The sequence below is a fragment of the Haemaphysalis longicornis genome, unplaced genomic scaffold (assembly GCF_048455015.1).
Source record: "Haemaphysalis longicornis isolate Haplotype H1 unplaced genomic scaffold, Haemaphysalis longicornis Haplotype H1 scaffold_2, whole genome shotgun sequence".
In the NCBI taxonomy this organism is placed as follows: Eukaryota; Metazoa; Arthropoda; class Arachnida; order Ixodida; family Ixodidae; genus Haemaphysalis; species Haemaphysalis longicornis.
The window spans coordinates 74,912,343-74,939,961 of NW_027526295.1; the positions used below are offsets into that span (position 1 = coordinate 74,912,343).

Sequence of the window (27,619 nt, forward strand, 5' to 3'; positions counted from 1 at the left end):
CTGCGCTGTCAGCGGAAGTACCAAGAGGCTCGAGCCTACGATGCACGTATGTCTCGCTCAAGACATTGTTTGCGTTTACTCCACACCTGTTCTTGGATGACGGAGAGAAGAAAAATGACTACTACTCCGACTACAATGCAATAACTTCCTGCACCCAGTCCGCCGCTATCGGATGTTCCTTACGCAATCTCTTGACGATGGCAAGTACTGTTGAAAACCTGGCACTCTTCCTCACTTCATATTACAGGAGGAGTGGGAGGGGAGAAGGAGGAGTGCGGTGATGACGACGACGGGAGCAGTATGATTGACAGTATTAAGGTATTGAAATAGCCATGACATTGCCGTCACTATATTTAGGCCGGCTAGTTTCGTATAAATGGCCGATACCCGAGTTCAATAAATCCTACGCATACTGGCTGAAACATGGTGGAACGAATATGAGATAACTATACACGTATCAAGAACGCCGCTCGTAAACGCCGCACGGCTGAAAAGTCGGAATATCAATCAACCAGCTAATGTTAAAGGGAAGGGCAGAAGCTGCGTTTTAACCGCTATATATAAACACTTTATATATATCTATGTTTCTCTCTCTATCTCTCTCTGGCACAGCTAAAACAAGACATCAGGGCTGAGGAGCCAACAACGTGGCACGCAGCGCAACAATTAATCACTATTTTGGCACTCAATGAAGCTTGCGTGAACGGGATCATGGGAGCGTGACCGTCGCCCTGTTCTCTCGTGTGCATGCTTCCCTTCCAGGATTCGCCGACTGCCCATGCGTAAGAAGTTAATTTTTGGCAGACCGCGTGCAAAGGCCGGTTTCCGAATGACTTCACTGGCACGCGTTCACTATCTTGTCATCTACTGCGAGGACATGGTCGGCATGAACAGACCCGGTAATTGAAGCAGCTCTCTTTATTGTTTTTCTCGGGGCCCTTCATGCGCTCTGGCTCAGCCAACTGGAACACTCTCCAGGAGGGTTTAAAAGGGCCGGTCGCTTTCTGCGCAGCCGGTGTGACGCCGGTGTAACAACGCTTTCGAAGCTGAGTCGCCCTGAGCGAGATAACATGGATTTTCGTTGCTTTGCCGCTGTACTTGTGCTCATCACAACACCCGCCACCATCGCTGAAGGTTTTGTAACGCCAAGGGGCTTCTAAATACTCTCATCAGGATTTTGCGTTGTTCACTGCATAGGCAGAGGTTCAAACTTTTACAGGCCTTGCTCGTAGTTAACTGCCGAAACGTTATGCTTTGGTTTCTTTTCACCATGATTTAGTCATTTAATGCTCCAAGTGGCCAGTGCACCGCGGTCAGCAAGACATCACTTTGAATCGTCGCCTTCTGCCTGGCGCATGCAGGCCAGGGCCTGACGGAGGTGCTGGCGAAGCTGTTCGATGAGAAGATCACCCACCCAGAGACGAGGCAGCTGATGATGGACAAGCTCCCTGAGCTCCAAGTGTGTCTGAAGAACATGGCCGCCATGACGCCGGAGATCACCATGCAGGTGAGCCTTCCCACATGTTGATTCGCATCGGTAGTGGTGCTCTAATTTTCAGTGGTAGGTAAATGAGTCTATTCGAAACCGCTATGACTGTTTTAGGGGCGAAGCTCCTCTCGCTTTGGGCAAGTCCCTCGATGCGCCGTGTCCACTAGTTCTCAAGGCGACCGCTAGAGGCGCAGCTGTGCAATAGTTCATAGGTCGCTGGCTAGATAGCGCGCCGCCGCTCAAGGCGGCGCAGCACACACTTGCGGCCCTATTCTTGACGGCACACATTGCCGGCAATTCAGGCAATTTGCCGGAAGTCTTTTCTGATTGGCTTTCAATTATGGTCACGTGCTTCCGGTTGACAAAGCGGTTGTGTGTGCTGTCGTCATTTTGACGTTTTATGACGTGAACGGGCACCAGTTCTAAAGTTTGCCTTATTTCTCCTTACTGAAAGAGCATAATTGTTGTCCGGCAATGAAAAACCAGACTAAAAGCGCTAGACATGACAACGTAGGCCTGTCTTTGCTATGCAACAACAATAATGCCTGTAATACACACCCTCTCTGTGATTGGCTGAGAAGGCATGACGTAATTTAAACAGTTGGCGGGAACGATTACGTCATGCATTGGCAACTTCAGCCTGCGTAAAAGTGACGTAAGGCTACGTGACAACTTGAAAATGGCGGCTGTTTTTGTCGCAAAATACAAGCAAAATAGGGCAAAAAATTGCCCCGGCTTACGGCGCCGCGAAATGTGCGGCAATTTGCAGCAGGCGCAGTCTCGCATGCGCGCTGTTTAAAGCATGTTTCCTACCGAAACAAATTATACTTTCAACTGCTTCCACGTCAGCAATCATGGAGCACACAAATAACGTGCAGTATTTTGCTTTTATGTTTGGCAATAAAATAAACATTATTTGTTAGGTGTAACCGCAACATAAGAGGGCAGTACAAGCCTCTCCGTGACAAAGAGAACCCAATGCATGGCATTTGTCCACACTCGTCCTAGTAAGTTGTGGGGTCACAAGATCGAACTCAAGAGAAAAATAACAAAGAAAAGTGACTATTTGGTTCATTACAGCGCTGATTGAAGTCGAGCTTGACGAATGAGTGAATCGGCGACATCGGTGCGCTGCGCTGTTATCAGGCGTAGCGCTTCGCTGCTCCTATGTGTCATACAAGCGATGGTCGCGGCCGTCTTTTTAAGCGACCCCAAACCATCCACCGCCGGCGGCGGCGGCGGCGTCCGCAGTGCTCTTCTATATTTAAAAAAGAAACAGCATCCGGCGCCAGGTTTCGATGCGAGGACTTTCCGGCCGCAGCGCGACGCGCTACCGACTAAGCCACGGACGCCACGCTGATATCAGTGTGAGTAACGCGCCTTATATCTTTAACGCATTCAAACTATAGTATACGTCGTCAGCGGCGTGCGTTGGCGACTCAGCGGCGTTATAGCGGCTTGATAACTGCGTGGTGTACACGTGATACTACAAACCCGATGGAAGAGATGGAAGAGAAGGCGGCGAGGCGGTGGGCTGCGGGGGCCGAGCGCAAGCGCCGCAAGCGGGCCGACAACCGTGCATTCGCACTTTCACATTCTCCCCCTCGGGGAAATGCGGGGGAATTTTTCTGTGAACACGCCATAAACTTGTAACATAGCAGCAGATGATGGCGTAGCGGCGGTGGCGGTAGGGAAGGTGATAACGCAACAAAGCTTGCATTGAAGCAGAGAGCCCAGTTATGTTACTAAAAGCGATTGAAAGAAATAGATACGGTAAAAATAATGTGTGATGTTCTTTAGCTCGACATCCTCCTTTCGCTCGCTTTTGGATCAACGTTACCTGATCGCCTTGTGGTGTTGACGCCAAATCTGACCACCTCCAGAAATGTGTTTTTCTTCTCAGCCTCAGCTACCGTCTTAATGTTTATAGTACATGCCAAGTGTTTTTATATCTTTCTTGCACAATATTTGATACCTTCGTAGCGATCTTTATGAGTGACTCGTCAAAATACACTGTAATTCGTCATAGCTACAGGTGCAGCACGCCACTGATTGCTTACGTCGTGCTTACGCAAAAAAACATGGGCGCATTGCCGGCAATTTGTGCAGTCGAGAATAGGGCCCCTGTACTCCTCCGTCTCCTCTGCTCCGCTGCAGAATCGAAGAGGGAGCGGGAAGCAGCGGTCAAGCGCCGAAAGCCGTGGCTACCTGAGGTTGGTGGCGCCGACGAGCGCTTCAAGCGCGACTTCTTCGATCGCTCGTTCGGCCTCAGCTGTAAGGTTGGGCTTGCGAGTACGCACCGTGTTGGGTATGCCCCTCATGAAGGCCATATCTTGACAGAGCACGCTGTTCAAGAACGCTCGTCCGCCCGTTTCGAAATCCTGCCGCGTGAATGCATTGGTGGTAGCGTTGGTGCGGAACGTCAGTCTTCTCGGAAACGTTGCGTCACATGACTTTCATGGCCATCTACAGCACGTGCTCCGGTCCAACACCGCGGCATCCATATGTAAATAATTACATCTTGAGTGGATATATAAGTGTATATAATTGCATCGATATGTAAATAAAAAACATCGTGTATACAAGTGTATATACAATCACCCCTATAAGTCTTTACATGATCGGGTCGAGTCTTTATATGATCTGTGGGCGAATGTTCGCGTTTTTACCGATAAGCATTGGAGCTTCACCCCACTCATAATCATTCACTTCGTGGAGATGGCGGGATTTTTATTTCGGTATCAAAGCAGTTACAGAGGATGCTTCGAAATTTCCAAGAACGCTAAGCAGGAAGCATTGACGTACATTTTGTTGATCTTCCATTGAACGTTCCATTTAACTTTGCGGCCGCATCCACCAGTGTCCTTCAAAACACTCTCCAAAGAGAGCTCAGTTCGACCCCGTCGGCAACTTCATCTCTGAAGGCGGGTCGTATTACCCTTTGGCAGAGGCCTACATTCCTCCCGCAAAGCGGTCCGTCGCCCTTTCTCAGTATTCTAACGGGGCGTATCGCTTTTTAGGCGCACCATCTCTGCTCGCGCTTCTATGTTTGATTCTTCACACCTCATTACAAGCGCCCTGCAGCCACACACAATTACACTACACTTGAAGCAATCACCCACTATGCTCGTGAAAACGGTCTTTACAAATTGGTGTAACGGTCTGACCGATGTTCACGCGCTGTCTACAGTGTAAACTGTCTACACCGTGAACTGCACACTTTGTGGACCGCTAAGTCCACACTGCTAGGGTTGCATTTTGGGGCAACTGACTCACTCAATTGTTGGCCCTTTATGTTAACATGACCCCAAAAGACTGAAACTGTCTTTATTGTGTGAACTGGACCTTCCCTTTCCCCCTCCTTTTTACTCACCCAAGAGACTCACGGCCTCTCGTTTTAATGAAGTGTTTCACCAACTCTGAGGTCTTCACCTTGAAAATGTTTACAGGTTTTTTGACTCAGAGCGCAGTGGTCTGTACGCGCTATAGAGATGTTCGTTTAGGGAGGTTGAGGAACGCCACTGTATTTGCCTTGTGCATTCTCCAATTAAAGGACGTTACCAACGACTTTGGAGTCAGTGCGTTAGGTTCCTGTAACTCTAGACTGGAACGGTTGTGCCTGAGATGGATGCAGTACTGCAATGAAGCTAGGTTTCGGGTTAATGTGATTGTTGCATCAGAGTGTATTTGAGGTGGCAGACTTATGTAGTGAAGTATTTGGGCAAAGTCGACAAACAAGTTCCTTTGGCAATCGAAAATTCCAATGTTTAAATCTCCAGCATTTATTTACTGTGTCTTCTTTTCTTTAGAGGTATTTTACATGAGTTGCTTATAGGTGTTCTTCGAAGGGGTCGGCCAGGCGTACGCGACTGAAGTGTGCCACTTTTCGTAAAAGGATCGTCACACACACTAGAAGAATGTACATAGGGAAGAGATATGATAAACGCTGAGAAGCAAATGAAAAATGAGGCGCTACACTTTCCTGCGTTCCGGAAAAATAAAGACTAATTTTTTGGCACGATCACCGAGCCCTAACAAGGGAGCCGGAATTGACTAAGAATGTGCATTGATTGCCGCAACAGAATTTCAGTTGACTTCTCAGAGATTGGCCATGCACTAGGCAGGGCGCATGCAGTGCTGTCCTTATAGTTGTCTACATATTCGTGCCCTGCATGCTGAACTCTATTTACGTCACAAGAAGCAGGTTGCAAGAACCAATCCACATACGATACGTCCGGTACAGACCTCCTGGACCACTAGACAACCCTGCGACGACTCCATCGCCTTGATGAAAGCCCTTAAGTCATGGCCGCCACGGGAAACTCACGGACGATATGACTGTTCAGTCAAACCAGCGCAGCTGTAGTCACCGCTCTTAGACGCATATATTGGCTCAATAATGCTTTATAACCGCCTTAACCAACATAACGCTGCACTCCAGGTCTTTCAAGGCTTGTTTTTAAGACGAGATTTTTTGGGGATGCTTAAACTCGGAAACTCGAACTTTGCCCGTCTTTACGTCTGCCTGCCTTTCTGTCTGTTTGTAATTCGATTCATTCGTCCCGCCACAAGTTGCAACACTTTTTGAGCGACATTTATATAGACAAAACAGTTCTAAAGTAAATCTGGTAGCAATGTTCTTAAAAGGCAACATTGCTGAGAAAAAATATGTGGCTTATTACAGAAAAAAATCAATACATAAGTGATATTGACAGTGGCGTTTTAAATTAAAATTCACTGCGGCTTGATTTCTGCTATGGGACTCCCGCGCTAGACCTTTGGCGACATGCAGCCCCCCAGTGGCCGAACGCCTCTGGGTAGTACAAAAGCACACGACCCTCGCCACCCTCCATGTGTTTTCAATAACAAGACAGAGTGAAAGTTGGTTGTACTTAGTTTAACCGCTTTGTGGCGTGTTTAAATGACTGCATACTGTGTGAAATAGCTCTTAAAGTAGTTGCAGAGGCTAAACAAAATAATATCGGCTAAAACAAGCCGATTTTTCGGCTTTCTTTTGAGCGAGCTGTCGCGGTGGTCGCGGCGTGGGACAGTATCACCAGGTCGGGTGGTCTAACTTCATGACTACCATTACCGTTCTTTCTTCTTGCATGCGCTCGAGAAAGGAAAGTTTACGAGTAGCATAAACACTTAACGCTGCTGGTAACTGCAAAAGGTTGCTTCAGCGGGAGCATGCAAGCGAACGCGAGAATTGCGCAGCCGACTCAGCTGACACTGCTGGCCTGGCACCGCCTTGAAAACGAGTGGAAATTTTGTTTTGTATTTTCGCGAACTACATGATTCTTGCGTAAAGTTTTACGCCGCACGATTTACGAACGGCAGGGTACATATATACTAGCGAGTAGGTGAGGCAAAAGCGTAAAATAAACAAATTAAGCGCTATTCAAGGACGCAAAACAAGCACCCGCTGCCTGAAAAGATGTGTACTTCTATATTTGCATAACATAACAGCCGCATACACGACGCGCGGCCCCGAATATTTACATACGATCATCGCTGACTCTGTTGGTCATAGGCGTGCGCACAGGGGGGGCAGGGGGGGGGGCGGCCGCCCCCCTTAATCATCTGAAGGGGGGCGCCAAATTGGCACATATTTTGCCAATGTAACACATTAAAGTGAAAATTTCTGCTGAGAAATATTTTGTATGTGTTGCAATTTTATCGCATTGAAATAAAAATTTTATAACTATCCCTCTTTGCACTGCGTTCGGACCGCTAGGCCTTCAGTGGGAAGAGGTCGGGAGTTGCTGTAATGGGGGTCTCGGGGGGGGGGGGGCGCAGGGGTAAGACTTTGCCCCCCCCTAATCGAGAACTCTGCTAACGCCTATGCTGTTGGTCATCTTCTAGTGCAGGGGTCGTCGCTAACAATCTGAACGCGACGCCAGTTTTGTCATCAAATGGAGTTAGGCAGCGCGACAAGGATCGAGAATTGGTCGCTTCCAGTTGAATTGTCCCCCATCTTCACACTTCACCAAATGATAGTCAAATATTATTGACAATTCGCTATTTTTTTGCGTTCAAATCTCCCTCCCCCTCCCACCCAATTTGCCATCCAGCCCTCCGCCGTGTTGGCTGCATGCAACTCGGACCTACAATGCAAAACGTTGCTGACCCTCATTCTAGGCTATTAAGTGCGAACTGGGAATATATGATGCAAGAGCGTAATTAAGTAAAGTGAGAGCAAACAATGAAAGCGAGCGGCCTCTCAGTTTGCCCGACCACCTTGTTTTACCGCCACTAACTTCGGAATCGTAAAACAGATTTCACGCTTTTGACACTCGCTGCATTTTGTCACTGAGACACGCAACAAAACGGCAAGCTAACGCTGCACTATGTATTCGCAACTGGGACGCAAACGAGCACTGTTTTAATGGAAGTGCCCGCATAGCGCGCGGGTACGCAAAAGAGCGGCGCACCACAGCAGGCGAGCCAGCGGTCCGCGGACTCGCTGGCTTTTTAAAGCGAGATCATCGGCGATTGCGCCCCTCTTATTTTTTTATCGGCTGTTGTTGAAAAGTCCTTCACCTAGAGTACTAGTCTAAACTAGAAGATTCACTTCAAAGGGTCAGTGAACCTGCGAGTGGCAGAGCGCCGTCACCGTCCCGGCACTTTCGTCAGCGCTGTAAACGAATTTAGCGCTGCAAAGCTTTTTCCCCTAATAAGCTTTTTCCCATCGCGTGCTATAATAGGTCCCCTGAACTGATACCATCAAACAAGAAACTCGCACCGAATACCTAAGCATATTCTTAGGAGATGAGAGCGCCTATCTTTTGGCTAGGTTTTCCACCGAGCCTTCTGCCGATGTCGACTATTGCCTCCAACCTCACATCGGACTGTGCAGCGACGTGTTGCAGAATCATTATCCAAGAATCATTATCATTTCCAAGAGGCGTGGCATCCGGCTGGATCCAGACATTCAACTCAATGGTGTCTCGATTCCTGTCAAAAAGGAACACAAGTTTTTAGGTATACTGTTCGACGAAAAGCTCACATTCATCCCACACATAAAACAACTAAAACATAAATGCTTAAAAACAATGAATATCCTGAAGGTTCTGTCGCACATCTTTTTTGGTGCTGACAAACAACTTCTTTTACGTGTCTTTACCACCTTTATAGGTTCACGATTGGACTATGGCAGCGTTGTTAATGGGTCAGCAAGTAAAACATCCCTCAAAATGCTGGACCCAGTGCTCCATCTCGGGCTCCGCCTGGCGTGTGGCGCCTTCCGCACTAGCCCGGTCGAAAGCCTCTATGTGGAGTGCAACAAATAGAACCTACAACGTCAGCGGGCATACACAGATCTCCTTTATGCTTTTAAAATTTCATCCATGCCTCACCATCCTTTTAAATCAGTTTTTCATGATATGTCCATGACTGACCTCCTTTTAAACCGACCATCGTTCTCTGCGCCCTTCTCTTACAGAGTTAGAGAGGAAGCGTCAGAGCTTGCTGTCTTCTTTTTAGATGCCATCCAAAGTTCTCTCACGGATTTTATAGCACCATGGCATCTCCGCCCTGTATCATCCGACACATCTTTCACACATGTAGATAAAAACCGGCTCCCACATGTGCAATTAATTCTGCAGCATTTCTTGTATTTGCAGCAGAACTATGAGTGTTCGGAATTTTATACGGACGCTTCTAGAACTGCCACCTCTATGTCCTGCGCGGCGCATGGACCCGGCCTTAGTGTCACTAGAACTCTGAATAGTCATACTAGTATCTTTACGGCAGAGGCTTACGGTGTACTTCTTGTTGTCAATCACATACTTCAAAGCCACATCCCACAATCCATTATCTATACAGATTCCCTCAGTGTTGTGCGGGCACTGTCGTCAACAGTGCCTTCGAAAAACCACGTTGTCAATCTGATCGTCAAGGGTATTATGTCGGTGTATGTACGCAAATTTGAACTGGTTCTTTGCTGGGTCCCTGGCCACTGTGGTATAGCCGGGAACGAAGCAGCGGACCGAATGGCTGCTGCTGCTACACTCTTGAAAACAGTAGACATAACCACAATACCCACACCGACGTAAAACCACACATCAGACAACTTCGCAAAACGTGGCAAACACACTGGAGTGAACAAACAGACAACAAGTTACACGTAATAAAACCTCACCTGGGACCATACACCACCGACACACGAAATAGATACTCTGAAGTCGCCATGGCCAGATTACGAATAGGGCACACACATGCAACACACTCGCACCTTCTCACTGCATCTCCAAGACCTCTGTGCAGCAGGTGCGGAGACGCCCTATCCGTGATCCACATCCTCATACAATGTAAGGCACTTTACACAACACGACCCAAACACTTCAGAGAACTCTACAGACAACATATCCCACTACATATATCGCTGTTTCTAGGTGACGATGCCAGTGTTTCTGTGAAACGTGTGTTTGATTATTTGTCAGACGTTAAGTTTTTAAACGTCATTTCCTATCACGCATAATCAAATCTGGCCCTATACACCAGGCATTACCATTATCTTTAACTGATTTTACTCTGTTCGGTTGACACGTTTTTTTTTTACCTACCTTTTTGTGGTAACCACTTCACTTCATTAAACTTCACTTTTCTCTGGCGCTCTTTGCCCTTAGTCGGCCTTGCGGCATAAAAACCGAACCATCATCATCAGAATCATTATCCGTGCGTGGGCGGAACTACCTGTACGGAAGCTGAAGGCCAAACAAGACTGTAAGCGCGACTTCCGGGCACGTTTTTTTTTTGTGAGGCTTCTGTTACGATGAACGTGTTATGTAATTCGTCGCAAGAAAATGAGAATGGACCGCATGCAAGTCCGAAGTGTTTTTTCTTGTTTTATTTTTTCTGATTGAGCATGCACAACAGTGTGCGTGAAGTGCTCCTTTTTGTGTATCTTTCCTGATTCATGCCAGGAAAGAAACCGCGCTGGCTGATTTTGTATGTTTTATTGTTTCCGATGTACGTACGCTCTGAAACGCGTCAATTTTTAGTAGTTGTGGATGCATCTTGCGGACACTATGCGGGCGTGCATTCTGAGGACGCCGGACGGGATCGTGCTTTCGAAAGCCTAAACAAGCAACGGTTTCACCTTTAAAAAGCGTTCATTAAACCACACCATCAAATCTGCAGGAGCTTCGTTGTTCGCACGGCGTGAATAAACAAATATCAGGTGCGATGGACTTGGGAAAAAAAAAAAGACGAAAGAACAACGATGTCCGGACGAACAAGTGCGTATATACTTCAAGTAGCAGACGACGCCTCATACAGAGGGTCAAAACCAGCGCGAAGCGGGGCGGTGGCTTCGGAAACAACTAAAGGCATTTACACAAGTAAACAAAAATTCCGCTAGCATGGATCGGTCGATATCTATAAAGCTGGTTGTGGTGAATTCTTATATACCACATGTGTAATAATAATTTCCTTTTGAAATTGCAGGTTCTTGACGGCATGATCCCGGCCCTCAACACTTGCGGAATAAAAACGCTTTCGGCACCAGTCGATAAGAGACCATCTGTTGTAAGTCATGCGTTAACTATGTAGGTTTTAGTGCGTACCAAACTTAAAATAAAAGTAGGAGGCGCATGTTTTGCACTTATTTGGAGTTCGTTGGACCCTTGTCTATGGCAATATAAATGGGAATGGAGCTGTCCCTCGTAATGTTTTGTCAAGTACTCAGTAACCGTGTAGCAAGCAACTGCCAGCTATCACGTGTTCCTTAAATATCCACCTGTCTAGAAATTAAAGCCCGAAATAGAGGTTAAGTTCACTCTCTAAGCATTCTGTATCCTAATCACAGAAACTGGATGCGTGTTGCTCATACCTTACCGAAAGTGAGTTCACGGAACTCATATTCACTACAATGAGGGAAACAAAAAAGAATGCTAATTTCAAAAAAAGACAGAATGCATCTGTTGTGTTGTGAAAACTTTTAAGATGGTGTACACTGGATTGCAAGTAATATTTTAGTAGCATAACATCAATACGGGCCAAAGGCCTTACGACTTGTCAAGCAATCTATGTGCATAAAACATGGTAAATATACTAATTTTCAGACTTTCAGACCAGGAGGGGAATAGAGTTCGAGGCACTCTTGATTACTGTTACTTCCTTCCAATAACCTTCAGCTGCACTTGCTTTGAAAATGCAAGTTAGGTATTGACATACGAAATTTTCTGAGTGACATTAATGGTAGCATTTGCACAGGCAGAAATTCATACTGAAAGCGGAGAATAATATATCAAGGTTTTGGGAACACAATTTAGTTCTCGCTAGAATACGGTAACATCTCCAGCCTATATCCGCCCCCTGCAGGGCAAAGGTCTATCTCGGGGATCTCCAATTATCTCCGTACTGTGCTAACTGCGACCAATTTATCCCCGCAAACTCCTTGATCTCATCTGCCCATCTAACTTTCTGCCGCCCCCTGCCACGCTTGCCTTCTCTAGGGATACACTCTGTCACCCTTAATTGCCAACCGTTACCTTGCCTTCGCATTACATGCCCTACCCACCCCCATTTCTCCTTGTTAACCTCTACTAGTACGTCCTTAACACGCGTTTGTTCCATGACCACCTCCGCTCTCTTTTGTCCCTTAATGTTACACCTATCTTATTACGGTCAATTGCTCACTTAGTGGCTGCCAGTTTACGTTAGACCTTTTAGTTTGCCTACAAGTTTCTGCCCCGTAGGTGAGTACCGGTAATATGCAGCTGTCATACACTTTATTTTGTTAGGAACAATGGTAGGCAGCCATTGATTATCTCAGAATGCCTGCCGAAGGCACTCCGCCCAATTCTTATCCTTCTTATTATCTCTGTCTGATGGTTGGGATCCGGGGTCACTGCATGACCTAAGTACATATATTTGCTTACCACTTCCACTGCCTCAATACCTATCTCAAACCACTGTGCTTTCCCGAAGTTATTAAGCATTACTTTAGTTTTCTGCATATTAATTTTGATGCCCAGGATCCTACTTTGCGTGTCCAGTGCGGTAATCATGCTTTGCAATTCGTCCCCCGAATTGCTTAGCAAGGCAACGTCATCAGCAAATCTGAGGTTACTGAGGTATTCTGATAATGATGATGGTTGGTGTTTTATGGCGCAAGGCCAGCGAGGGCAAAGAGCGCCAGAGAAGAAGTTATGTAATGAAGCGAAGTGATTACCATAAAAAAAGGTAGGTATAAAAACATGTAAATCGGACATTGTAAAATCAATTAAAGGTAATGGTGATGGCTGGTGTATAGGGCCAGATTTGATTATGCGTGATATGAGACAAGGTTTAAAAATTTAACATCTGACAAATAATCAAACACGCGTTTCATAGAAACACTGGCATCGTCACCTAGAAACAGCGATGGGTGTAGTGGGATATGTTGTCTGTAGAGTTCTCTGAAGTGTTTGTGTCGTGTTGTGTGAAGTGCCTTGCATGTTATTAGTATGTGGACTACGGATAGGCCCTCCCCGCACCTGCTACACAGGGGTCTTGGAGATCCCGTGAGCAGGTGGGAGTGTGTTGCATGCGTGTGGCCTATCCGTAATCGAGCCAGGGTAACTTCGTTGTGTCTGTTGTGAGTATCAGTGGTGTATGCTCCCAAGAGTGGCTTTATAATGTGTAGTTTGTTGTCAGTCTGTTGATTCCAGTGCGCTTGCCATGTTGTGCGAAGGTGTTGTCTGATGTGTGATTTGAGGTCGGTGTAGGGTATTGTTGTTATGTCAACTGTAGTTGTAAGGGCAGCAGCGGCCGCCATTCGGTCTGCGGTCTCATTACCTGGAATTCCAGAGTGCCCTGGCACCCAGCACACGGTCACGTCAAGGTTTAACGCATGCACAGACATAATAGTACTAATGAGAGCATTGACCACATGGTTTTTAGACTTCTGTGAGGATAATGTACGCACAACACTTAAAGAATCAGTATAAATTACAGATTTTGGAATTCGACTTAGAACAATATGTTTAACTACAAGAAGTATGCCATAGGCCTCTGCCGTAAAGATACTTGTATTTCTATTCATAGTTCTACAGACATTAAAGGTACCACCACCATGCGCAGCACAGGAAACAGTTGTGGCAGTTTTAGAAGCATCCGTGTAAAATTCAGCACACTTATATTTGTGCTGCAGGGACAAGAAATGTTGCACGATCGCGCTTCTAGGCACTCTGTTTTTCTCGACACTTATAAAAGATACATCAGATGATATCGGGCGAAGCTGCCACGGTACTAGAAGTTCAGTAGCGGAGGTTTTGATGGTGTCTGAGAACATGACATCAAGTTGCGACGCTTCTTCTCTTACTCTGAAAGGGAAGGGAGCAGAGACTGATGGACGATTAGTAAGAAGTTGAGATAAGGATGTATCATAAAAAACTGATGTAAAAGGATGGTGAGGCATTGATGAGATTTTAAAAGCATAAAGCAAGTCTGTGTAGGTTCGCTGACGTTCTAGGCTCCATTTGTTGCCCTCTACATACAGACTTTCGACTGGACTAGTCCGAAAGGCACCACATGACAAGCGGAGCCCTAGATGAAGCACAGGGTCCAGCATTCTGAGGGATGTTTTAGTGGCTGACCCATAAACAACGCTACCATAGTCCAGTCGTGAGCCTATCAAGCTGGTAAAAACACGTAAAAGAAGTTGTTTGTCAGCACCAAAAGAGATGTGCGACAGAACCTTCAGGACATTCATTGTTTTTAAGCATTTATGTTTTAGTTGTTTTACGTGTGGGATAAATGTGAGCTTTTCGTCAAAGATTATACCTAAAAACTTGTGTTCTTTCTTGACAGGAATCGAGACACCATTGAGATGAATGTCTGGATCCGGCCGGATGCCACGCCTCTTGGAAAACAAGACACAAGTGCACTTCCCCGGATTAAATTTAAAGCCGTTGCTGTCTGCCCAACCAGCTAGCTTGTTAACACCAAGCTGGACTTGGCGCTCGCAGACAGACAGGTTACAAGACTTAAAGGATAATTGAACGTCGTCTACATAAATGGAGGAGGAAATTGATGGTGGTAGCGACTTACGAAGAGAATTCATTTTTACAATAAAAAGGGTGCAACTTAAAACTCCACCTTGCGGCACGCCGTTTTCCTGCACATGAACCCTAGAAAGTGCAGTTCCAACTCGCACGCGAAACGTTCTTTCAGACAGGTAACTGGCAAGCGTGTTCATCATGTTACCCGACATGCCAAAGGTCTTCAAGTCGCTAAGGATGCCGTACCGCCAAGCAGTATCGTACGCCTTTTCAAGATCAAAGAAGACCGTCATGCAGTACTGCTTGTGGAGGAAAGCATCTTTGATATAAGACTCTAACGCAACGAGTTGATCGTTGGTAGATCGCCCCGCCCTGAAGCCCGCCTGGCAGCTCTCGAGAAGACCATTGTACTCTAAGAAGTACACAAGTCTCCTGTTTATCATCTTCTCGAAGAGCTTACACAGGCAGCTTGTCAGGGCAATGGGGCGATAACTGGCAGGAGAGGAGGGGTCCTTCCCTTCCTTTAGGACAGCCACTACTATGGCCTCCCTCCAAGAGCGAGGAATGTGCCCCGAAAGCCATATTTTATTGTATAGGTGTAAGAGTGTTTCAAGAGTGTCTGGGTGTAGGTGTTGTATCATGGTGTATGTGATTTTGTCTGCACCTGGAGCTGACGTCTTACATGTGCTCAGAGCAACCTTCAGCTCATGAATTGAAAAACAAGAATTGTAAGAAGTGTGCGACTTGTTGTTATCACGCAGTGACTTCTTTTCTACAGATGTTTTGTGTTTCATGAAAGTGTTTGTGTAGTGTGCTGAACTGGACACGTGTTCGAAGTGTTGTGCAAGTGTGTTAGCCTGGTCTTCCAGTGTGTCCCCTGTTGTACTAACCAGGGGCAGGCTGTGTGTCCGTTGTCCTTTTAGTTTTCGTATTCGTGTCCAGACTTTGTGTGTATCAGTGTATGAATTGATGGAAGTGAAGAAGGTGCGCCAACTCTCCCTTTTCGCCTCACGACGCACTCGCTTCCCAAAAGCCTTTGCCCGTTTAAAAGAAATGAGGTTGTCCGACGTGGGGTACCGGCGAAGGACACCCCACGCCTTGTTCTGGGCCTCTCGCGCCCGCCTGCAGTCCTCGTTCCACCAGGGCCTCCTTGGGCAGCGGGACCCACTGGAGGCCTGGGGAATGGACTTTTCGGCGGCGTCGAGGATGTGCGCCGTGACGAGTTGGGCGGCTTCCTCCACGTGTAGGTGTTTTATGGATGTGTGGTGTAGTTGAGATGTTTGTGAGAATGTGCTCCAGTTTTCTTGTAATTCATTAAACCTTTTATGGAAAGATGGACTGCTCGGGCCTATACCTATATACGTTAATGAAGTGGGGAAATGGTCACTACCATATGGGTCTGTGCCCACACCCCAATCAAGACATGGAAAGAGAACTGCGGAACCAATAGCCAAGTCAAGATGCGAGTATGTATTGTGTCCTAAGTTATGGTAGGTAGGCTGTTTTTTGTTGAAAAGGCATGCTCCGGAGGATGTAAGGAACTTCTCTATCAGGCGACCTCGGGCATCCGTTCTGGTGGAGCCCCAAAGAGAGTTGTGCGCATTAAGGTCGCCTGTTAGTATGTATGGTTCGGGCAGCTGGTCAACCAGTGCCTCGAAATCAGAGCTCAGAAGTGCAAAATCAGGAGAGATGTAAATAGAGCATACCGTTATCAACCTATTAAATATTATGGTACGGATCGCTACAGCCTCGAGGACAGTGTTTAAAGTGACAGGGTGGCATGCTAATGATTTCCGGGCGATAATGGCCACACCTCCTGAAGAGTGGGTGCAGCCAACCCTGTCCTTTCTGAATACCATGTACCTATTTAAGAAATTTGTTTGTTTAGAGTTGAGGTGGGTTTCCTGGAGACACATAATACTTGGCTGACTGGCATGCAGAATCTCATACACATCGTCAAGATTTTTAAGGAGGCCTCTGCAGTTCCATTGGATAATATTTTCTGTTCCCATTATTTAAATTTAAGAATGACTGGAATGTGTGTGTTCGTGTGTGTTCATGTGTCGTCTTTCGGGGCTGTTACCCTTGGATTGGGCTTTTTGGGCCTTTCTGTAGGCTTGGAAGCCGGTGGCCGCTCCTTGCGCTGCGTTGCAGGCAGGAACGGCCCGACGTCCATCTCGTCGTCAGATGTCCGAGGGGTGCCCGACGGACCGGGCCCCCCGGACTTGGCCCCCCTTCGGGAGCCCTTCACTTGAGCCGCCACCGCCGCGGGCGTCGGGAACGCCAAAAGTGGCAAGGGCGGTGCGGTGGCGGTGGGAGCCGGTGCGGGGCCCGTGGTGTCCATCACCTCGGTACCCTCCAACGGACTGGTGGACGGGGAGACAGAGGCGGGAGCGGCACCGGTCCCGACGGAAGACGTGGCCACCACAACCGCTGCTGCCTCAGCAGGCGGCGTGGTGGCAGGTTGGGCTGCCCGAGGCAACCCAGGGGGGGGCGGAGAAGGGACCAGGTCAGACTCGCTGAACTGGGTCCCTGTGGAAACCAGACGCCGCTCCGCCCCCCGGCGAGCTGCGTCGGCGTACCTCCCCAGAGGGAAAGAGGCGAACCTCTTTCTCGCCTCTGGAAAGGTGATGTTCTCAGTGACCTTAATGTTTATGATCTTTTTTTCTAGTTGGAATTTTTCGCACTTGCGGGAGTATGCTGCATGCGGCCCCCCGCAGTTTACACAAGTGAGGGTTTCGGATGCGCAGTTCTCGCTCGGATGATCGTGCGCCGCGCATTTTGCACACGTCAATCGGCCACGGCAAGAGTTCGTACCGTGCCCGAACCGCTGGCACTTAAAACAGCGCCGCGGATTCGGGATGTACGGACGGATGGAGCAACGGATAAAACCTGCATTTATGTGTTGTGGGAGTACTGCGCGGTCAAAGGTCAAGATGATGTGCTTGGTGGGAATCTCCTTGTCGTCTGTGCGGATAGTGATGCGTCTCACGGCAGTGACGCCCTGATCCTTCAAGCCGGCAAGGAGATCCGCATCGGTTTCGTTTAGGAGGTCTGTCTCGGATATCACACCCTGCGAGCTGTTGAGGCTCCGATGCGGTGTGACCCGGATGTCAAGATCAGCCAGTCTAGTCTGACCTAGAAGCTTTGCAGACTGCTGCTTGTCATTTATTTCAATTAAGAGTTCACCAGACCTTTGTTTTTTGCATTTATATGATTTTCCTACTATGGCTTCAAGATACTTGGCGATCAAGAAGACTGACTGAGATGCAAGAGGGTGGGTTGGATTGAGCGATTCCATCACAAGAAATCGAGAAAAATTATCTGGTTCAGGAAATGTCAAAGATGGCAATGGGGGAAACGATACTTCGGTGCGGCCCCTTTTAGGGGGCCGATCGCGGTTGGAGGGGGTTTTAGACAATACCATAAAGCATAGTATAAAAGCAGGGAGACGGGGGTACTTTCTCCTTTGACCTTACCCTGGTAGTCAAAGAGGTCCCGGAGCTCCCTGCCTGGTAGACAGGCAGGGAGCCCATCGGCCGGAGCTTGACCAAGGCTCCGACGGCCACCGTTTACGGCTTCTACCCTTCACCTTTAAACACGTCGCCACGGTTGGACACGGCTTATGTTGGGAGCTCGGGGTCCGCGGTGTCGCTGCTCACCGTCACCATGAATACTCAAGGTGCCCCGTGCGGGGACTGAGGTATTCTCCGTTAAGCCTTACGCCCACCTGTTCCTAATCCAATATTATGAATACCTCTTATAAGCCTGCTCTGATAAAATTGTGGAGATTGTGTTGCCTTGTTTGACGCCCTTCCTTATAGGTATCTTACTGCTCTCCTTACGGGGGTCGATGGTAGCTGTGGACCCATTGTAGATATCCTCTATTATTTTTACGCAACGCTCGTCTGCAACCTCATTCCGCAACAAGTGCACTGCATAATTGAATTTAATGGGAGCAAGAAACACATACAGAGGTTCGCTCTTCAATGTTTCGACGTTTCTATACTTGTACCTTCCGTTTGCGACCACATGCTGCGACATTGTAGGTAATCAGTATTAGCGTTAAAATTTTGTTTTGTTTGTTTCCTGCAACAACTATAGTTCATAGACTGCTGCGAGGAGGCCGCTGCAAATGTCAAGGTAAGCTTGATAGCAAATCAACTGTTGAGGCTAGGTTTGTTTCCTGCATGTGTTCCAGTCAACGGCAAAACAAAACGCCGTGGATGTGCAACCATGCTCCAGATTCAGCCGCGTGGATGCTGATTAGGAACACGTTGTTTGTTCATTTCCGATTTGTTTAGGTCACACTTTAGTGGTCACGTCCTCTTTTGAACACCGGGTAACAAGGCTTCCATTTTCTATTAATCGCATTCGGCGCACGGTGCAGCTCTCTACGAAACTGGAGAAAATACCCAAGCAGAAATGAATAAAGCAGGTACGCAATTATGATCAAATATACTAAATGCAACAGATGCAAAGCTAGACAGCAACCACAAAATTATCACCTACGGTCACCCGCCCTATCTCATCTACGGCGAGCCCAATAATCCCATGTTATGATTAATTACCATTAGCAACGTTCCTACCCAAGCTTACTACTGCCTGTAGTAGTGCACGCAAGCAAATCTGTGGTTTGCTTGATCCAGTCGCGCATATGCGTTTCCTAGTCAGTACGGCCAGCGGTCACCTGAGCTTGCTTATGGGGATAAACAGGATAAAAGTATACCTGAAGCTTACAAAATCACCCGAATTGAAATAAACTACAGCCAAAACAGACCTGCGATGGTTGAAAACCATGGTGTAGAAAAATATTCAACAGAAATAGGCGAAACCGACCTAAAAGAGGAAAACGCGCAAAAACCAACAAGAAGCAGTAGGCGAAACTGACCAAAAGGCAATGAAAATAACCCAAATCTCATTTATAATGCATAAAGATGTCATAAATAGGTTATATGCGTGATAATAAATGTTAATATTCAAATATGACAAGCCCCTGAAAATGAAAACAAAAAGCAGTAACGGGATTTGAACACGGGTTGGGATGTTCGCTTGCAGCCGCAGAAGGGGAACTACACTACGAGACGAAGCGATTGTTAGCGATTAAAATGAGGGTCACATGCACGTGGACATATCTTCAAACATGCCCCTAGATGGCGCCATACGTCGCTTGGCTGTCCTCACTAGGAAACGCCTATACGCGTCCCGGTCGTCTCTGCTTCCAATCTGTGCGGCTGTCTGCATCAGTTTTCGTTGCATTTGAGGCCTAAGATATGATAAATTGAAAGTGGAAATGAAATTTGAACTGAACAATCGGAAAGACGAACTTAAATAAGAATCGAGGAACTTCGAAGAATGCATTCAACACGATTACAGGAATTACACCCTAGAGCTGAACAAATTGAAAGACGAACTTAGGGGGGATATCAGCGTTTTAAATAATCCTTATATACTTTTAAACGCGATTTGGGTGCTGTCAAATGGAGCCACCACATAAAAGTTTCTCTAGCGCATAGGTAATAAAACCAATACTTCTAATTTTCTGAAGAATTCTACTTCAAAGGTGACTTTTGCGAAGACGTCACAATTGTGGCGTTTTAGTGGATCTGCACACCACAAAGAAGAGAAACCTCGAGTGAATACAAAATAGCGACGTTGAGGCTAAAACAAGAAATGTATTAGTTTTATTGCCAAGCTTGATTATCTATAAATATGTGCACCTCGAAGCTCGAAGCTACAATACTCGTGGGGTCATAAAATTTTGGAAAGCATGATTTTAAAATTTTCTGCTCAAACGAACGTGTTTAATTCCGAAATGTCTGCCCTAATTGCCTCATTAATAAATCAATGAATAGTTGCATTAGCAACTCTATTTTTCTTTGTGGGATCATGGGAAACCCCAAAATTTAGTAGAACACATAGAAAATATTTTTTCTTTAAAACAAAATTGGGGCTGCAAGGGTCAAGAATGACGCCAGTAATATCAGGAGCAACGCAACTCCTCTAAAGGCTTCAGTTTTCCATGAAGCACTTGAGAACCTTAGACAAAGCTATACATAAAACTGGCAAAGAACAGAAAACACGAGACGGAACACAAACGCTACTGAAACCATGCGCACGTATAGAAAGACAACCATTTTGGCATTAACACGCCGTTTTACCCGTCAAAAGTAGTCGTGTCTTCCGGTATCCAGATTACAGTGAGCGGGACGGAGCTTTTGTGAAAAACGTGGTTTTGATGATGATGATGATGGTTGGGTTGTTTATGGCGCAAGGCCGACTAAGGGCAAAGAGCGCCAGAGAAAAGGTTATTGAATGAAATGAAGTGGTTACCACAAATAGGTAACAAAAAAAAATCAACCGAACATAGTAAAATCAGTTAAAGATAATGGTGATGGCTGGTGTATACGGCCAGATTTGATTATGCGTGATAGGAAATGAGGAAAACGTGGTTTTGCCGCACGTCCTACTCTGTTCGCGTGTGACGGATACGCGAAATATCGCGGCCACAGTGCCACTGAGGGCCGTATTCTGAGTCCCTCGTCTACTCCATTTGCTCTATCCACTCAGCTGAGGGGAGCAATCGCCAACGCTTATCCATGGAGAAATCAATTTCAACGATCTCCTGCACTGTAGGCTCAAGTGGAGGAAGGACTCAGAAAATCAGAATAAGACCTTCGCTGAAAAGAGCTTATTGTAAGGTGGTGTGATTGCTCCGAAGTTCGAGAGTGAACGGCATAAAACGTAGGACAAGATTCAATATCATAGTTTTTCCTAACCAATGCAATAATCCGTCTACGTTACACCTGACATGAACGACACAATTCAGATTGCGCACAGCTTTTTAATTTAGACTTTCTAGTATTGGCTTGTAAGACAAACTGGAATATCAATTCTGGCAGAAAACTTTATGGAAATCAGCATATTTGAGCTCAAAAATCTCAATCCCTGAAAAACGTCTCAATAAAAACAGCTTCAAATTTTCTGCCTCGTGCACCGTAAACTAAGCTTTGGATGACGATATAATTATTTTCAATTGTTTTCATTTACGTCTGTGCTCAATAAACATACTGCATTGCATTTGTTTGGTTTCTATTTACTGGTTGCTATTCAGTGCTTATTCGCCTATTCCTTGTTCTGCAGGCTTCAAGTGGCATGGGCGCCGATGATGCGAAACTCTTCGCTGAAGGAATGGTACGTAAGCACTTCAATTTGACTCAAGAAGAACTACGAAAACTGTGCGTTTCACATCAAAAACTCTATTTTCTGGTCATCGGCCCATATCAATTTTCGCATTCATTTAGCAACCAACCGGAGACCATTCTTACTCCGCAAAGGAAAGGCAGTAGTTGGTCAAAGAGAAAGTAAAATGAAATGTTATATAAATGGAATTAAGAAATTGGTCTTGCTGTGCAATATCTGAACGCCAATTAGGCAGGGGTGTTGTAAAGAAACTTATAATGTGTTCATAATAGTGTTCGAACGCTCGTATTTCACCTTTTATCACTGGGCCCATTGCTCCCTTTTGCTCTTGTTGCCCAAAACGCGATTATGCAAAAGTAAAAACTTTGTATAAATGTTTTCATCGAGGATTTCCGACATTCTCTACGAATGTCGTGTAAAATTGCCATTCTACTATCGAATGACTGATTACATCTTAATATGGTGTGATGATCTCCGCCTTGTGTATTGCAGAACAGCAGAAATGAAAAGTAATCATCTGAGACCTGCAACATGCTACATCATTCTTTTACTTGCGGACCTATAAGTTTGCATTTGTTACTTACGTGCGACCAGAGGAACCTTCTAAAATAGGCAGTTGAAATGGGCTCATAGATGTGACTGACAGAAACATAATTTAAATGCATCGTCCTACAACACGGCATACAACCCGTCCCTCCGAGAGTGGTTCTGATTGAAGCGTGAAAAGGTGTGGGTCTAATTTCGTGCCACTGCGCTAACGCAGTTTGACCACAATCTAGGCGTTAAAACACTAGCGTGGTGGGTGCTTTACTATTCGTAGCAACCCCTAGGCTATGAGTCGCATGGTAGTAGGTGATTTCGAATTATTTCACCGGGTCGTATATTTTTAAGCGCCGAACCATGATACAAGGGAATTGCTGCTTGTTGCCTTCACCAGAAGAACTGCTGCAGCCGCCTGGATCGAAACAGTGTTCCTGAACTCAGCAGCCCAAGGCTTAGATTCTGTGCCACTGCGGTGATTACGCCTCATATTTTGGGTAGATCGTTCGTACGTACAAATAAGTCGCCTGCCTTCACGCACCTTGCGCTCAAAGATGCCTTGAAAAATCCCGCTCTTCGCGATACGTAGAGGAGGACGACAGCCAGGTAGGATACCATGCAATGACAGCTATGTTGGAAGGCACACCTGGGCTTGACCCGCACACTAAGACATCATTCGCTCCTCCAAGAAATCTTTGTATTGTCCGTGCTTATACTAGGCATTCTCGACAGCCTCTTCGCGTCGATCGCTGTTTTCAGATTAGCTTCGGGAGCCTTAGGTAACATTTATCTTATTGCGCAATTCCTACATATCTCAAAGAGGCGATTGAAACTGGCGGTGCCAAGAAGAGCGTATTTCACAACCATACATCTGGCTTAACAGGTGACCCTCACATGGTATGTTGAACTCGCTCTACCTTTGTACAGTGCGCGACAATCATATGGCAGCTGGAAAAGCGGTCTACCGGCTAACTCGCAGCTACCATTTTAGGGTACCTGCATTAAATTAGAATTTATTATTACGCCGCTTTCATGGTGTCACGGGAAGCGATTTATAAAAAAATTCGTAATTACGGCTGCCAACATCAGTGATATCAGGATTTTGCCGTTTGCAAGAGTGGGAGTGCTGAGCTAAAATTTTGACGAAATTCACCTGGACTCAATGGGTAGCATCCATCATTCCTAACTAGGCTTCCAGTAGTCGCTGCGGAATTTGTGAACATCGGGCCAGCTGTCCGTTTTCTCTTACCTGTGTCCTCTTCTTTAAAGCGCTAATCCCGGTTGTTACGATCATGATCATGAACCCACTAGCCCAGCAGCAAGTTTTATTGGGCCAGCTGTAGCAATGTTTTCACACGACACGGTACGTTGTTTCCCAACGAGAACCATGGATTACTTTTTTGTTTCTGCGAAAACAAAAGCTCACTTTTTTTCACAGGAATGCCTGGAAAGAGCAATGGCCTTTTGAATAAGCCTCTGCCAGTGCTGACTCCAACCGCCACTTCCGGTCTTCATAATGGCGACTTGCACCAAGACGTAAGAAGATTGAGTCAAATAAAACTTGCGCCTTGAACAGAAATTTCCCGGATTCTTTGATCCCGCATCGAAATCGCAGCACAATTTAACGTGGATAGAGCTGTCGGAAAATCTTTCATGCGGTCCACTTCTATTTATTTTATTACTTCTTTGGTCATGCTTTCTTGTGATAAGGTAAGGAACAGTCTCGTCCCCCAACAAACTCAACAGTCCCAATACTTTACTTTAGGAGTGGTGAGAAATAAACAAGTAATTTAAATTTAATTTGGACACTGAAAAAATTGAGAAATCTCGCCGGCAAGAATATTGCTGTCGTCTACAAACAATTAGCATGAATGCGCGATCCGGCGTACGTAACAAGACGGCTTCGTTATTCACCTGATACTGAAATGTAATTTACAATTTTTCTGCCTTACAAAAAAATATCATAGGACCTACTCAAGCTTGCACTCTACTAGCTACCAAATAGGAAGAAAGAAATCGTTTGGGTGATGGCGTAGATACCACATGGCAGATGTCTTCAACCTGTTGAACGCCATCTGCAATCCCGTGCACACCCTGCACCAACGCGTCAAAAATTATTCATTTGGTAGAGAATGCCCAAGAAAGGGGGTGTACGTAACAGGAATGGCAAACGTGAACTTGTGCAACTGTAGGGAGCACAATTTTTCTTGCAAATGCCTGCTCGGTTTTTAAGTCGGTGAAAGTACGTGTTTGAAAGTTACAAAAATACCTTCCTGCAATCCAAATATATATATATATATATGGAAATATCTCTGAATGAACGCTGGCACGCTAAGGGCGCCGTTTTGCTTACGAACGATGCCCTATTTCGTTTGTTAAATTTACTAATGTCTGATCTGTTTCCTCTTAGAACCTTCCCTGACATTCCACGCTGACGGATTTCTGCAGAGGTATACAGTCGCCAAAACTACCGGTGTCCGTCAGACTGCTCTTGGCTGTTCGAACATAACCGCGTACGAAGATCAGGGGAGGGGTGGAGAGAATGAATATTAGACCATAAAAGCGCGCAACAACATGGACGTTCCGAACAGGGCTTCCTTCATTGAACCTACTTCAGGGATCGTGCTGACAACAAGGCGCATATCATTGAGGTCTCACAGTCAATATACAAGTGCTCATCAACTGGGACCAGTTGTTCATAGGTTGGAAATAATGCACCATCAACGAGAACTTCTATATTGCGGCCAGCCAGAATTGCTGCCTTTTCAGAGCCATCAACCCTCCAGTCGCACCGATGAACGAGTGACTGGACCACGTTCCGCAAACGCCTGAAGCAAACAAAATAAGAATAACGTAGTGTGCTGAGAGTGTCGTGAAGCCGGGTAGGAGCTTCAATCACACTTTAATTACCCCGCGCTGCCAAGTCTTGATAATGCACGTCACACGACTTCACGCACAGACAATTTGATGATGATGGTTGCATTTTAATGGCGCAAGGCCAACTGGGGCAAAGAGCGCCAAAAAAAAGATGGTTAGCTACCACATATTAAAGTCAATATTATAAATGAATAGCACCAGAAGTAAAAAAAATAAAGACAATGAGGATGGCTGGTGTAGAGGGCCAGGTTGTGATTATGCATGATACGATATGAGATTCGGAAATTTAACTTCTGATAGATAATTAAAAACACGTTTGATAGTAAACATTGGTTCATCGCCTTAAGAAGTGCGATGGGTAGAGTGGGATTTGTTGTCTGTAGATTTCTGGAAAGTGTTTGCGTCGTGTGGTGTGAAGTGCCTTGCATGTGATTAGTATGTGCACTACGGACAGGGCCTATCCGCAACTGCTGCACTGGGGTCTAGAAGATCCCGTCAGCAGATACGAGTGCGTTGTATGCGTGTGCCCTATCCGCAGCCTAGCCAAGGCGACTTCTGTGTGTCTGTTGCGTGTGTGAGTGGTGTATGGTCCCAAGCGTGGTTTTATAACGTGTAACTTGTTATCTGTCTGTTCACTCCAGTGTGTTTGCCATGTTCTACGCAAGTGTTGTCTTATGTGTGGCTTGAGGTCTGTATATGGTACGGTTGTTATGTCTACAGTGTTCCTGAGTGCAGCAGCAGCTGCCCTCTCGTCTGCCAACTCGTTTCCAGCGATCCCACCATGTCCTGGGACCCAGCAGAGGAGCAGCTGATGCTTCTGCGCATACACAGACATGATAGTGTTAAATACAAGATTAACTATGTGGTTTTCGGGGGGTGTATGCGATGACAGTGCGTGAACAACACTCAAAGAATCTGTGTAGATGATAGACTTCGGAATTTGATTTTCAAGTATGTGTCCTACAATCAATAAAATTCCATATGCTTCTGCTGAGAAAATTGTTGTGTGGACGCTCATGGTTCCGGCTGCACTGAAATTCGGACCATGAGCAGCGCAGGAGACCGTAGTGGAGGTTTTAGACGCGTCACTGTAAAATTCTGCAAGTGGGTATTTAAACTGCAGAGACAGAAAGTGCTCCAGTATTGCAGCTCGCGGTACCCCATTTTTGTCAAGTTTCATAAAAGAAAGGTCGGAGGACACAGGACGAATTTTCCAAGGAGATAAAATGTCTGAAAAGGATGATCTGTACACGTCTAAAAACGAAGCGCTCAGATCCGAGGCTCGCTCTCTCACTCGAAGTGAAAAGGGGAGAGGAAAGGATGGGCGATTTACAAAAAGCACAGATGTGGCTGTGTCGTTAAAGACAGGATAAAAAGGATGGTTATTCAGTGATGAAATTTTAAAAGCATAAAGTAAGTCCATGTACGACCGTTGGTTCTCAAGGCTCCACTTATTACACTCGGCATACAGACTCTCAACTGGGCTAGTACGAAAAGCACCCGACGCAAGCCGTAGCCCCAAGTGTAGCACTGGGTCAAGCATTCGCAACGCTGTTTTAGTCGCCGACCCATATTACCACACTGCCATAGTCTAAACGAGACCCAACCAAAGCAGTATAGAGCCGCCGTAGTAGTAGTTATTTGTTGGATCCATACGATTGATGGGAGAGAACCTTAAGTATATTCATTGTTTTCAGACATTTATGTTTAAGTTCCTTGATGTCTGGAATGAAGGTAAGTTTCTGGTCAAACACAACACCTAAGAACTTGTGCTCCTTGTTCACAGGAAGCGACACGCCATTGAGAGTAATGTCTGGGTCCGGATGGACCCCGCGCTTCCTGGAGAACACAACGCAGGAGCTTTTTGCAGGATTCAATTTAAACCCATTCCTGTCTGCCCAGCCGGCAAGCTTCTTGACACCGAGCTGGACTTGACGTTCGCATATTGACATATTACATGATTTAAAATATATTTGCACGTCGTCTACATACATGGAATAAGAGATTGTTGGTGGCAGTGCCTTTCCAAGAGAGTTCATCTTTACTATGGAGAGTGCAACTTAACACGCCACCTTACGGCACGCCGTTTTCTTGGACGTGAACCTTTGAGAGTTCACAACCAACTCTTACTCTGAACGTTCTCTCCGACAAATAATTTACAAGGGTGTTCAACATATTACTTGAAAGACCGAATGACCTGAGGTCACTAAGGATCCCATAACGCCAAGCGGTGTCGTAGGCCTTCTCGAGATCGAAAAAGACAGTTACGCAATACTGCTTATGCACGAAGCAATCCTCGATGTATGAGTCAAGTGCAACCAGTTGATCGTTTGTCGATCGCCCCACCCTAAAGCCCTACTTGCAGCTCTCGAGAAGACCATGGTACTCGAGGAAGTACACGAGCCTGCGATTGATCATCTTCTCGAAGAGCTTGCCCAGGCAGTTCGTCAGGGCTATTGGACGGTAACTTGAGGGGGACGACGGGACCTTTCCCTCCTTCAAGAAAGCCACTACAATGGCC

General features: G+C 46.2%; 1 protein-coding gene across 1 annotated transcript; it reads left to right on the forward strand.

The window, feature by feature from the left end:
- The first annotated feature begins 1,002 nt into the window (after positions 1 to 1,002).
- LOC144167191 (uncharacterized) lies at positions 1,003 to 23,793 on the forward strand. The gene is made up of 6 exons (XM_077696539.1): positions 1,003 to 1,134; positions 1,362 to 1,507; positions 10,940 to 11,020; positions 18,583 to 18,621; positions 21,622 to 21,672; positions 23,660 to 23,793. Exons 1-6 carry the CDS (start codon positions 1,071 to 1,073, stop codon positions 23,687 to 23,689), a joined length of 411 nt encoding a protein of 136 aa, XP_077552665.1. The 5' UTR covers positions 1,003 to 1,070; the 3' UTR covers positions 23,690 to 23,793.
- The last annotated feature ends 3,826 nt before the right edge of the window (positions 23,794 to 27,619 follow it).